The sequence below is a fragment of the Typopeltis vanoorti genome, chromosome 9, assembly GCF_054136105.1.
Source record: "Typopeltis vanoorti isolate ZY-2024b chromosome 9, IOZ_Tvanoo_1.0, whole genome shotgun sequence".
NCBI classification, from domain to species: Eukaryota; Metazoa; Arthropoda; class Arachnida; order Uropygi; family Thelyphonidae; genus Typopeltis; species Typopeltis vanoorti.
Window position 1 is genome coordinate 94364308 of NC_143557.1, and position 13617 is coordinate 94377924.

A 13617-nucleotide genomic window follows, 5' to 3' on the forward strand; every position below is an offset into this window, starting at 1 on the left:
AATCTTAAATTATATAAAAAAAATTACTGTTCTATAATCTTGCTGTCTATTCACCAGTATAAATTTATTTGTTTGCACATATCACACTGTAATTTACAATCACCTAATGTACATTTTTGAAAATTTTGATGGTAGCCTGCACTGCCCCCCCAGCTAGGAAGTAGCAACTTTGGATCCCAAAAGTGATACCCCACTTTTGGGATCCAAATGCCAGCTATGGTATCCTGGACACTACAAGAAATGAGCATATAGTATCAAAGTAGACGTACTGACCTGAATGTTTCCTGGATCAACAAGGTTTGCATCTGTTGCTTAGGCAGAGGGCCATGTTCACAAAGTCCAGTACGGTCTCCAAATCGTTTCAGTCGCCTTAAAAATGAATGAACACATCAAACAAGAACATCGGGAATTGCCTGAATATTCTCCAGTTCTTTATTGAGGGATTCTTCTTAAGCTTTCACGAACCATTAAGGTTCTTAGCTGTGTTCACAACCACAACTGTCTTGAGGACAAGGTGGTTGTCCCTATGCCTCCCAGTGTGTCTTATGTCTGTAGATGCGTGTGTTCATGGGGTCAATTTGTCTGTTCTGGGAGATGAAAATCCCCAGTTTCCAGGTGAAAAAAAAAACCCTACCACCATATGAGACTGGCTAACTCACCTTTAGTTTAAAGAGACCAGATGAAGGTTCCTCAAGTCGTGCACAGGAATCAAACCCAGGTCTTTCTGACCAAAGGGCTTTGTCTATACCGACTGAGCTACAGAGGCTCCATTGAGGGATTCACTAGATCAAAATCATAGATATTACATTCTTACCAGGCACAAAATAAACGTTATTGCCCTACAAGAAACTCACCACACTTCACAAGAAAATATTGCCATTCCTGGTTGCATTCTTCTCACTGATAAACCTGATGAAAGACATGGCCTGGTGATTTATGCAAAAGCAAATTTGGAAAGAATCTCCAAATCTCTGGACCATTCACAAAGTGACTTTTTTGTTGGTATCCAGTTGGACAACTTCTCAATCTACAATGTATATAAGCCTCATCTACTTGACTAGCCTAGCCCTGTATCTCCTCAGCCAGTCTATCCTTACATCATCCTTGGTGATTTCAGCTCACATAGTATACTATGGGGATACAATAATAATGACAACCCAGAACCATTAAGTCTGGAAGATGAAGTTCCGAAACAACCTCTGACCTCTGTTTTACCACCACTGATATGGAAGGAGCCCCTCTCACCATGATGTATCAAGTACTGCCTCTTTTTCCTCACAGCCAGCAAAGACCCTGCCTAATTAGTGTATGACTTATAATCCCCAAAATAAACAGCTTTCCCAACCCCAAGGGAATCTCAGGAAAGCAACTGGACAGAATTTACTGAATTCATTGCAAACAACATCAACATAATTTCACCTATAGTTGATAACTATGAAAGATTCACCAAACTTCTTAGAGCATCTGGAAAGAAACATATCCTGAGAAAATTAAGAAAAATCTACACACCATGCTGGTCAACTGAAAGTAGTATTCTTTTGACAGAATAAGAACAACATATGTTCGTGTAGCACTAATATCTTTTAATAATTATTATTATGTGACATCTCCTGGGAGTCCAAGGACTCATCGAGGAAGGGGCACTACTCTACAACTCTCTGTCTCCACCACTCAATCCACATACTACAAGGAATCACAACTACCATCATCGTCTACACTGCCAATTACCGCCCACGTCACCGCCACCACTAGTATTTTCACAGACAATCACAAACATCCATGCCCATGGTGGGATTTCAATCCACAGTCTTTTGGCTGGAGAGTGGATATGCTAACCATTCGGCCAACCAGGCTGGCAATAATAACCTAATAACGTTTGAAATAATTCATTGTTAGCATTCTACCTTGTTCAACCATTCTTACACTGAATGACTTGTTAGTTTCAAGTTGAAATATGTATAAATATAACATTATCATTTCTTGTGTTTACCTGTTAAAAGTATATATCTCAATAATGGTTATTTCAGAGGGGCTTACCCTAAAAATGAGGCTAGTTTCTGCTTGCTACTGGCTTGAACCCAACTCCCACATGTTGAAGAGCTTTTGTCTCCTGCTAAGGTGCATGTTTCTATTGCTACATACAGCTCAAGTTTAGCACAGTGGTGTGCTTTTGTCTGCAACATTGATTCCTCAGCACAAAGTGGAATCAATGCAGACTCATTGTCATGGGGTGATCTACATCACTCTAGGATCTGTGTTTAAAAAGATCACTCATAGTTTACCAGGACTTTTTTTTTTTGAAGAAATTACACTTCAGTAATCATTATAACTGGTCTAGGCAATACTTTTTTTCATAATGTATTGTGGCATGCACATCTGAAAGAATTGTGTATTATGGGATACCATTAAAGTCTGATATGATAACAACTGCCTCTATATATATAGAGAGAGAGATACTTCATGTGCAAAATTTTGCTTGCACTTAGTTCAAAGATGAAAACAAGAATATAATTTATTTGTTAAGTATAATTTACACAAGAAAGGTAGCATGTGATTTGTCATTTATAAATATTTTTTATCATCTAAAAGCTGTTTATTTAATAATGTATCAAATCATATGTTGAAATATTAATTGTAATATAAAGTATACTAATCTAATTAGTATTTATTTGTTTATAGAAACACAGTTTTAAGAGAAAATATTACTCTGGAATATACATAAAAACTGAATTTTTTTTTTTTTTTTTTTTTTTTTAATAATCAACAGGTTCCACAAATTCCTGGTTTTTCTGGGATGCTCAGCACATTCCATTGAAGACTTTAAAGTACATCAGATATGTAAAATCATTAGTGAATTTGCATTAGAATACAGAACTACTAGAGAAAGAGTATTACAACAAATGGAAAAGAAGGCCAATCACAGGGAAAGGAACAAGACTAGAGGAAAAATGATTACTGATGTACGTTCTTATCCCCCCATCTCCTCCAATCTTTATACAGTTTACTCTCACAATAATAAACTTGTAGTGACTAAAGGAACAGTTTGTTGCATTGGAAGATTTGTTACAGTGAATTTTTTGTTGTTGCACAGCACTCACTGTGGGACTTCAGCTGGGATCTTTGGCAGTTTGTTATAGTGAGTGAATTCACTGTAGTGGTGGTGCTTGCTATAATGAGAATTGACTGTACTCAAAAACAGCCTAAAACTTACTAAAAAAGTGTAGTAATTGCACAGAACTAAATTACTAATACTTCCTTATATCTAGATGTAAAAATGTTAAATAATTGTAACCTTATAATTTAAACTTAACAGTTTACCATAATTATTTCTGGTTTCATCCTTGTGGCACAGAACTTGCATTTAAGTTGTTCCTAAGTAGGAATAAAAAGTCATATTTGATTTGACTTTTCTGCTAGGTTCATCACAAATAACGCTATCAACAAAAATCATCAACTATTATGTCATTATTTATAAACAAATTATAGATGATGAATGCAGATTACTTTTCTAAATGATGAAATACTACAGTCAACTTTTGTATAGCAGATTGTAGGGACAACAGGGATAGCTTGCTATAGTTAATTTACTTTAGAACTACCTTACTTGTTCTAATCAAGACCTTTTGGTAGTCCACTATGGTAAGAGTAAACTGTATATATACATTTATTTTAAATCATTGGTGGCAAATTTTGCTGGCAAAAATTTATTTAAAATGTAATTTTTATTAACATAAAATTGAGATTATTAATGAATTATACTTAATTAAAAAATAAAAATTTAATGAGAAAATAGGCTGAACTACTCAGAAAGTGTTTAGTTTAAAAAATTCATATAATAAAACAGAGCAAAACAATTTCTAATAATTAGTGGCATACGCAAGAAGCTACATATTACAGATCCAGGGAGATCACAGTAAACAACTTATAAAAATTGTGCCTTTCAGGAGACTGACACATGTATTTATTTATGACAAATAATCCTTTCTTTCTTTCTTTCTCAGTTCTTAATTTGTCTAATTTTAAGAGACTTTATAGAAGGAGGAGAGCAATCAGTGAAATCTTCCCATGTGTGATTCCTTTCATGATTTTCTTACTGATAGTGATTAAGCTGCTCATAAAAATATGTTATATTACTAATTATTTAGACCATACCTTAAAAGGAATACAATAATTTTATATTTAATTATAACGCAAAATGTTTTATTACTTTGTGATTATCATAAATGAATATTTTTATTTATTATTATATTTAAGTTATATTTTATACAAATAATATAATGCTATTTTGTAAATTTCAAGTGTTGTACAGATTCAGTTAAAAGGCAGTATTGATTATATCTATTTTTCTTTTAATGAAAAAGACATGAAGACGTGAAAAAAATGAATACAGGTAACTCTCGTATAATGTGGTACTTATACAACGTGGTTTCGATATAACAGTCTACAAATTGTAGTAACCCTTGTTCAATGCGGTTTTGATATAACACGTCTACAAATTGTAGTAACCCTTTATTTTTTCATATAATTTTCACCGCACGACTTAAAAACCAAATTTCATCTTCGTTAAATTTGTGTCTGCCCATATCGTGCATGTTATTATAAGCAGTGAATTTATATTAACGGAAATACTCTTTACTATGCATATACGTCAATTGTTTATTGTATAAAGTGTTGATTCTTGATAATTGTCTTCGTTTTCTGCCAGGAAAGCCCATTAAAAATAATAAGTGTGTTAATTTCAAGCTGAGCACTTTATTTTCTGGTGAGTTACATACATAATTAATGTTGTTGTGGTTATAGCCTTTCGGCTGTTTAGGGGGAAGCTATATATATATGCCACCATCTAGGGAAATGAACTATGAGCAAGGTGGTTTCCTGTTGCCTTCCTTGCCATGCTATATCCTATGATAAATTTAGTTTAATCCTTTATCTAAGTGTGAGCAAACAAAGTTTGCGCCTGAAAATATCTTCAGGACTGGGGTAAGGTAGTACAGCACTGGGCAACTCGTAGCAAAGGTGGAGCAAGCTAACATCACTCCTATCTCAGTGTCTCCCATAATGCAAAACATATCTCCTTGTGGATATAATGTTATGCATTAAGGGAAAGGCCTAGGAGTGATGTTAGCTTGCTCCCTCCACCTTTGCTGCGAGTTGCCCGTTGTTGTACTACCTTACCCCAGTTCTGAAGATATTTTCAGGTGCAAACTTTGTTTGCTCACACTTGGATAAAGAATTAAACTAAATTTATTATAGTCTAACCAAGTGAAAAATAAACTTTCAACTATATCCTATGACTGTAGCCCGTGTGTTCACAGGGCTAGTTTGCCTGCTTGCGGGATGAAAAACCCAGATAAACTGGTGGAAAAAACCCTGCTGTCGGTCCAAGCCCAAGACTGGCTAACTTGGCTATGTCTGAGAAAGATCCTTAAGCTCCTTACATCATCAACGGGAATTGAACCTAGGACACTCCTAGGTTCAATTGCCCAGGCATATAGTTGCGAAGCGCATAGCCACTAAGCTAACTGTGCAGACACATAATTAATATGTAATGCTTTTTTTATGTAAAAAAATTTATTTCAACTGCAATGAAGGAAAAAAACCAACATTGAAAAGAAAATTCATTTCTCTCAAAGAAAAAATTAAAATCTAGGATCGGTTGAAAAATGGAGAAAAACTAGGAGTTGTTGCAAGGACTTTGAATTTAAATGAATCAACAATTTGAACAATCAAACAAAACGAACATAAAATCCGAGAAAGTGTTATTGCTGGGGCAGCAGTAAGTGCAAAGTGCATTGCTTGTGTACGCTATATTCTAATGGAAAAAATGGAGAAATCTCTAATGATTTGGATAGAAGATGATAGATTTCATTGCACTCAAAAGAAAATTCCTTTGGATGAAAATCTTATTAAATAAAAAGCTCTCAAAGTTTATAAATATTTAAAAGAACTTGATCAAGATTCTTAAGAAAGCTCTCAGCATGGATTTTGTGCCAGTGAGGGTTGGTTCGAAAACTTTAAAAAGCAGTTTTCTTTGCATAATCTTCAAATCCAGGGCGAATCATCATCAGCAGACGTAGAAACTGCCCAGAAATACCCAGGAGAACTTTTAAAAATCATTGAAGAAGGTGGTTATAGTTCAGACCAGATGTCCAAGAGATTTTAAGTGATGACGATATCTGGCCACTTGTAAATAAAGAACATCTACAAAATGTTATTTTTGAAGACAGCAATGATGATTACAATATGCACTTTATTTTATTTTGCCTAAAATTTTAGCATAATTTTAGGCAAAATAAAAAACTAAATTTTAGCATAAATGCTAAAATTTATGCATTATGTGCAATGAAGTTTATGTACAGCTTATGATTTTATACTATGTAATTGTTTCATAGTTTATGTTTCCTTAAGTTGCATGAATTACTTGAATTAAAGTTTAAAAAATATTTTTGTTGGATATGCCATTTTTGTTTATATAATAAAAAAAATTTTGGAACATAACCCTACTTTTTCTGTGTGATTTGAATCTCACATAATGCTATTTCTATAACACGGCATTTCTATGGGACCTAACATCTGCGTTATACAAGGATTACCTGTATTTATATATGATGTTTGCTTACTCATTGGGAGAACTTCTGCCTAACTCTGTGTATAGACATCAAATATTGCCTTAAAACAATGCAATCCTTCAGCTCCTGAAACCTGATGTACATTCCATTTCCCACAGCTTATGAATTACTAAATATCTTCCTGTCCCACTATCATGCTGCCTTAATATAAAATGCAGCTCTGTGTAGCACCTACACCCTCATCCCTCTTTTCTATCACTACTTATTGAAGATTTTATTTTATTTTTGTAACTTTGAATGAAAACAGTGCTACATACTATGTTCCCATGTGTGTGGGTCCCGAAGTGACTTAAGTCCTCAACAGTATCCTGTACATCCAGCTTTAGCCCTTGGGATTCATGAACTCATTTTTCCGATGTCCTCCATTCTATCATTGTGCCCTGCAAGGCATGCAGAGAGTATCTTGAAATCAGCCATAGTAGGCAGCTTTCTCATGATGGAGAATAGTGAGTGGCCGCCCCCAGTACCCACAACTTGTACATCAATAACGACTTAACTCATCTCCTCTCTTTACTACAAGATCAGGCTTCCTTGATCCATTCACTGCTGTTATCCAACTTTTGTTCTATAACCTTCACTGTTGCATTGCACACATATCCAAGTGTGCAGTATTTTATAATGACACTGAGTAACGTGAGCCAAAGCTTCTATACTCTGCTCTATGCATAGCAATTCTTGCAAAATCAGCATTGATTCTTGTCCTCATTAAATCTATATATCCCAAAGTGGCTTAAAACTGTTCCATCTTTGGCCTCTAGAGAAGGCTTTCAGCATTATCTCTAATTTACCAATGATACTAATGTACATTAGGATTACACCTTTCATAGGAAATATGCATATTTAAAAAAAATACATAAAAACTTATCTCTTCAGTCATTTTAAAGGTTGAAGTGGCTTTTCAATCTGATATGTGCTTCTGCTAGAGAAGACTTGAGTAAATGTTACTCTCAAAAGAGAAATTTTCTTAGATTAAATATAAATTAAAAAACTGATATAAAACTATCTTGTTAATGATCTTGTGAAGTTCAGGCCTAAGTTCGTTCGTTCTCTCTCTCTCTCTCTCGTGAACAATGGTAATAAAAGCTGTATAATAAGAAATCATGGTGAATTGACTACTTTACTTATTGTGCTGAATTAAAACTGTGTTAAAAATAAAGGGATGAGATGGAATATGAGTCATAAATTTTAACAGATGAAACAAATTTTTAATAGTATCGTAGACTGCCCCCTTTATTTGCTGGTTCACTATCCGTGGTTTCAGTTATCTGTAGTCAACCCCAGTTCAAAAATATTAAATGGAAAATTCCAGAAATAAACAATTTATAATTATAGGCAAAGTGGATACTAGATCCAACATTATTTCAAAGCCGAATGTTTGTAGAAACTATGAAAGTTTCATAAGTTGACCTGAGAGCATATGAGAATACAATCCTTGGCATCCCTAAGGATTGTATTCTCATATGCTCTCAGGTCAAGGGATGCCGAGGATTTAGTAATAAATAATTTATAAGTTTTAAATTGCATGCCGTTCTGAGTGACATGATGAAATCTCATGCCGTCCCGCTTGGGACAGGAATCATCCCTTTGTTCAGCATATCCATGCTGTACTGTATATGCTACCTGCCCGTTAGTCACTTAGTAATTGTCCAAAAATATTAAATGGAAAATTCCAAAAATAATTCATAAGTTTTAAATTGTGTGTCATTCTGAGTAGTTCTTAGTTATCAGATCAACTATAGCAGTGCTTGTGTTCAAGTAACCCTTATTTTACTTAATAATGGCCCTAAAGCACGAGAGTAGTGATGCTGGCATTTCGGATATGCCAAAGAGAAGCTGTTAAGTACTTAAGTGAAAAGGTGAAAGTTCTCAACTTAATATAAATTAATATTAATATAAATAACTAAATAAATAATAAAAAAATGTATGCTGAGGTCTAAGATTCCATTCACATTCGTATAACTTTTATTATAGTATGTTGTTATAATTCTATTTAATTATTAGTTATTGTTGTTAATCTCTTACTGTGCCTAATTTATAAATTTAACTTCATCATAGGTAGGTATGTATGTATAGAAAAAACATACTATATATATATATATAGGGTTTGGTACTATCTGCGGTTTCAGGTATTTGTGGGGGGGGGGGTCTTGAAATGTATCCCCCAGTGGATAAGGGGGAACTACTGTATTGGATTGTTTAAATTACAAATGATTAGCAAGTGCCATAACATAAATCATAATTTTACAGATGGAAAGGTTTAGGACAAAGGAACAGCAAGCAGATCATGAACTAAGGCAACTTTTAGGTAATGGAACATTAGATGGAGATGAACAGAAAATACAGAAATGGGGCACTGTTCCAGGCTTTCGTGGAAGGCAGAAAATAGCACCAGGTAGTAAGCATTCCCATTTTTTATAAGATTCATAATTCAGAACATTTAGGGACAAAAGTAAATGTTTTTATTTCAAATGTATACATCATATCATTATGACTGTATTTTAAATGCACAAAAAGAAATATAAGCTATAAAACCAACAGAATTGTGGTTTATATTATTAAAAACTTAATGTTAGTTCGTGGTGATGATATTGAAATTTGTGAGAGAACAGTAAAGCCAAATTTTCACATTCTAGTTTCATCAAATATATAAGAAACCTATCTCTATTTTTACATACATGCATCTTTTGAGAAGGTTGAGGGCTATATTGCTATTAGGAATTGCAATACTAGTAAACTGGTATACCAGTTTATTGGTAAATGGAGCAAAAACCGCTTTAAAAATTTACTGGGAATGTGGTATTTTCTACTGATATTTGGTAAATCAAAAACACATTAATGCATGTTGTAATAATTTTAATGTTGACTACTTTCATAAAATATAGTTCCTTGCAGTTTATTCAAATGCTCATAAACTGCTCAGACCTTAATGAGTCTCTTCTCTTGTAGCCATATGCTTATGTTAGCTACTAAATGCTTGTATTATTACTTCAAATATTTCATGATTAATTTGACTTTGTAGTGCTAGTAACTGGTGAAGTTGATACATTTCTACAAGCTGTGTGTTACAAGTTGGATATCAGAAGGGAACTCACTTGACTTTATAACATGTCCCTTTAGCACAAGGGTCACCAAAGTCATTTGCCCGTCGACCCTTCAAGCGTTTCTTGACTTTTTATCGACCCCCTATATTTTACTATTACGTAATTATAATAGGACAAGCAAAAAAAGACGCTTATGTGAATTTTTAGATTGTTTATTTTATAGTTACAGTGTTTATTGTATGTATAATATAGTATATATTATTATATTACTAGTACTACTACTATTACTATCACTAGTAATATCACTGGTATTACTAATGATATTAATAAACTACTGGTATTACTACCAGCGCTGCTCAACTCTTCAACATAGAGAAGTTTAGTTTGTGAATGAATAACGATTGAATTATAATATGTATGTTGATGAATTTTAGAACAGTAACGCTCACTTGTATGTCGATGCACAAAAATGAGACTGGGATCGAATACTTGTAAGTATCAGTAAATAAGAACCATGCACGTGTTGCAATCTCGCTCCCACTGTGCCGGCCGGCAGGAACCACCAACATCCGTTTATTGGTAAATACATCATTTTGGCCTACTTGATTGGCCTCAGTAACTATTTTCATGACCTTACTCCATCTTACAGGTCTTATTCATGGACCTGTAAGATGGAGGTACTGATCCCACGATTCACTCTTAATTGTGTTGTCATTACCTCCATGTCTTTTGTCATGGAGGTAATCCAAGTTAACCGAATTAAATATTACCCATACAATGATGTCTTATATTTTTCTGTTGACCCCTGAGCCTAAATCGACCCCTAAGAATGTCATATTGACCCCTTTGGCGACCACTGCTTTAGCATCTGGTGGGCACATTTTTATAAATTGTTAAATTGGCATGCCAGTTTCAATTTAGTAGCCTTTTATTTCTAAAAATATCAATCATGAACCAAAATATCAATCAAAAATATCAATAATGGTATAGAAAATTCCAAATGTAACATTATCTTATTTCACGTCATAAAAAAAGAAGAAAAACAAACAGCATTTGCTTTTGAAAATTTGCATTACATAAATCTGTTCGTTTCTGCACTAAGTGATTTATATATGAATGTATAAATTTCTTTTATCAGTTATTAGTAATTGAAAAAAGTCAGTAACTTTGCAATCCCTAATTTCTATGAAAATTTTTTATCTCTTCTTAGGTACTTTATTTAGTAAATTCTTTGCTAAATTCCAAGTAGTATGTAGAACCACCTGACTTGTTCCCTCTCTCTCTCTCTCTCTGTACTATTCAGGACAGGACTATATTATTATTATTTATTATTATGATGATTCAGGCCTCCATGGAGTCACAAGACTCATTGTGAGAGGCCCGCCCTAGAAAACACAGTATTATATCACTCCTTGAACCCATTGACCAGTTCATGTTCTAACCATTCTATCAGACAATGCATTCCATGGTTCTCCTCCATGCAAAGAAACCACTCCTTACCCTCTTGCTCACACCTTTCTCTCATAACTTCCAGGGATGGCTCCTTGCCCCCCCCCACCAATTCCACTAAACAAAAGAGCTCCCCAGTGTCAACCCTGTAACTACCTCTCAACAGTTTGAGACTCAAACCTCTCCTTCTATCTACCAAACACTGCAGTCCACATTCCCTCAGCCTATTCTCATAACTAACATTGTACAGTCCTGATATCATCTTTGTTATCTGCCTCTGCACTCTTTCCACAGGTAATAATTTATTCCCTTCAGATAACCACTGCAGAGGATATAGTTGAGATATTTAATTAGCAATTTATAAAGTTATTTCATTCTTATGAATGTGACATCATGCAGAACTTGAAAGCAGTGAGAAAGGAGGAGGAGGAACTGTTAGTAAGTGAACATGGATATATGAGGAATTGAATAGATGTGATGTAAATAAGGCTGTATGACTTGATGCTATTTCTCCACATGTTTTGAGGGAATGATCTGGAGAGTTAACAGCTTTTACATATCTTTTCAACGAGTCTTGCACTGGATCACATTCCAAAAAATTGGAAAGAAGGTAAAATTGTTCCAATTCATAAGGGGGAGGGGGATAAGCGTAGGGCTTTGAATTATAGACCAGTCTGGAGTCGTGGTTAAGGTGTTAGAGAGGTTAGTTAGAACCAAGATTCAGAATTGGGTTGATAAAGAAAAATACTCTTTGTCAGCCATAATGAATTTGTTAAAGGAAGATCGTGTTTTAGCAATCTAATTACTTTTTATACTAAAGTGACAGATGCATTGGATAAGGGGGTCACTCTATTCCCATTTTTATTCAACAATGTCATTCTTTCTCCTCAATCATTTCTCCTCTTACTGGCCACATAACAAAAGAATTCCTTAGGATTTTCTTTGGATCACAAGGCCAAATATACCACTGCAAATACAGTGGTATATTTAGATTTTGCAGAAGGGTGTATGATAAATTGCCATATGACAGCCTGGTAATTAAATTGGAACTCACTTGTAACCTTCTGCTTCCTTGATACTGCTTCCTCACTCATACACATATCAGATAGCCAATCTCGAATCCAGTTCACTAACCTGACATCTAAACCTATGTGCTGCAACTTAAATATGAACTTATCATGTGGTACCCTGTCAAATCCTTTTGTAATATCCAAAAAAATATCAGAATATGCCTTTTCCTTTTATCATAAAAGGCAATCATATTACTAAAACAAGAGTGCCCCTTAACAAATCCATGCTGACTATGCTCATAACATTACCCTCATCAATCCAAAATGATCCCTTATTAATTTCTCCAAAATCTTAACTACTGATGAAATACAAACTGGTCTATAGTTTGACACTTCCAGTCTGCTACCACCCATATGCAATAGCACTATCTTACCCTCCTTGGGCACTTTTCCCATGCCCAGATTTTCACTGTAAAGCCAGGACAACAGAACTGCCAGTTCTTTAGGACATTCTCTCAAAACCCATGGAGAAATCTCATCCAGTCCCATTGCTTTATTGACATCCAGAATACTTGAAACACTCTCATCTTGCACTTCTAAATCTCAAACCTATCCTGTCTCTCTGGTATTAAAACTACTTCTTTAGCATGAAATACCCCAATGAAGTGTTCATTGAAAAACTCCACCATGTCTTTTGCATTAGTCACTCTATTCCCATTTTTATTCAGCAATGTCATTCTTTCTCCTCAATCATCTCTCCTCTTACTGGCCACATAACAAAAGAATGCCTTAGGATTTTCTTTGGATCACAGAGCCAATCTCTTCTCATATTTCAATTCTGCCTTCTTTACCATACTAGTCACTCTCCTGGCCGGAGTCTTATATTCTTTATTTTTCTGCTTTCCACCTCTCTCTCCTTATATCTCTTCCATAACTTCTTTTTTACTTGCAGTTCCTGTTTGATATTGTTTGTTATTCACTTTACACCAAATTGTGTTCTCTTCTTCACTCATGGTGTACAACTTGCTATTGCTGCTAATAAATATTCCTTCACAGGTTCCCACACACTGATATCTAAAACTATTATAATCACCTGCCTTATAATTCCACATACATTCTTTTCTCGTTGATACTCCTACATGCCTATTCATCTTCCTAGTCATAACCACATGATCACTCTCTCCAACTGAGAGCAGAGATGCCCTCTCAGTTATAATCAGATCTTCTTATGCTATGACCAAATCTAAAACTTTTGAACCTTGTATTGCTTCTACTACATGTTGTAGTAGAAGGAATTTTATTCCTGCATCTAGTAGTAAGGGAAGTTTCCTCTTTCCAATTTATCCTGCTGTAATTAAAATCTCCCATAACAATCACCTTTTTTCACTTGCCAAAGTTAAGTGCCTAAAAATCTCCTGCTCCATATGCTTTCAAAACCAATAGTGCCATTTCCCTCCAAATCCTGTACTCTGAGAGGACATAAGTCAT

The 13617-nt window shown here is 34.5% G+C and overlaps 1 protein-coding gene across 3 annotated transcripts in view; it reads left to right on the plus strand.

The window, feature by feature from the left end:
* LOC150103262 (FH1/FH2 domain-containing protein 3-like) overlaps positions 1 to 13617 on the plus strand; it is a 469484-nt gene that overhangs the window by 430026 nt on the left and 25841 nt on the right. For all 3 annotated transcript variants that reach the window (XM_090397848.1, XM_090397849.1, XM_090397847.1), the window contains 2 exons: positions 2768 to 2960; positions 8877 to 9021. In XM_090397848.1, coding sequence (XP_090253974.1) covers positions 2768 to 2960; positions 8877 to 9021 — 338 coding nt within the window. The remainder of the gene's footprint in view (positions 1 to 2767; positions 2961 to 8876; positions 9022 to 13617) is intronic.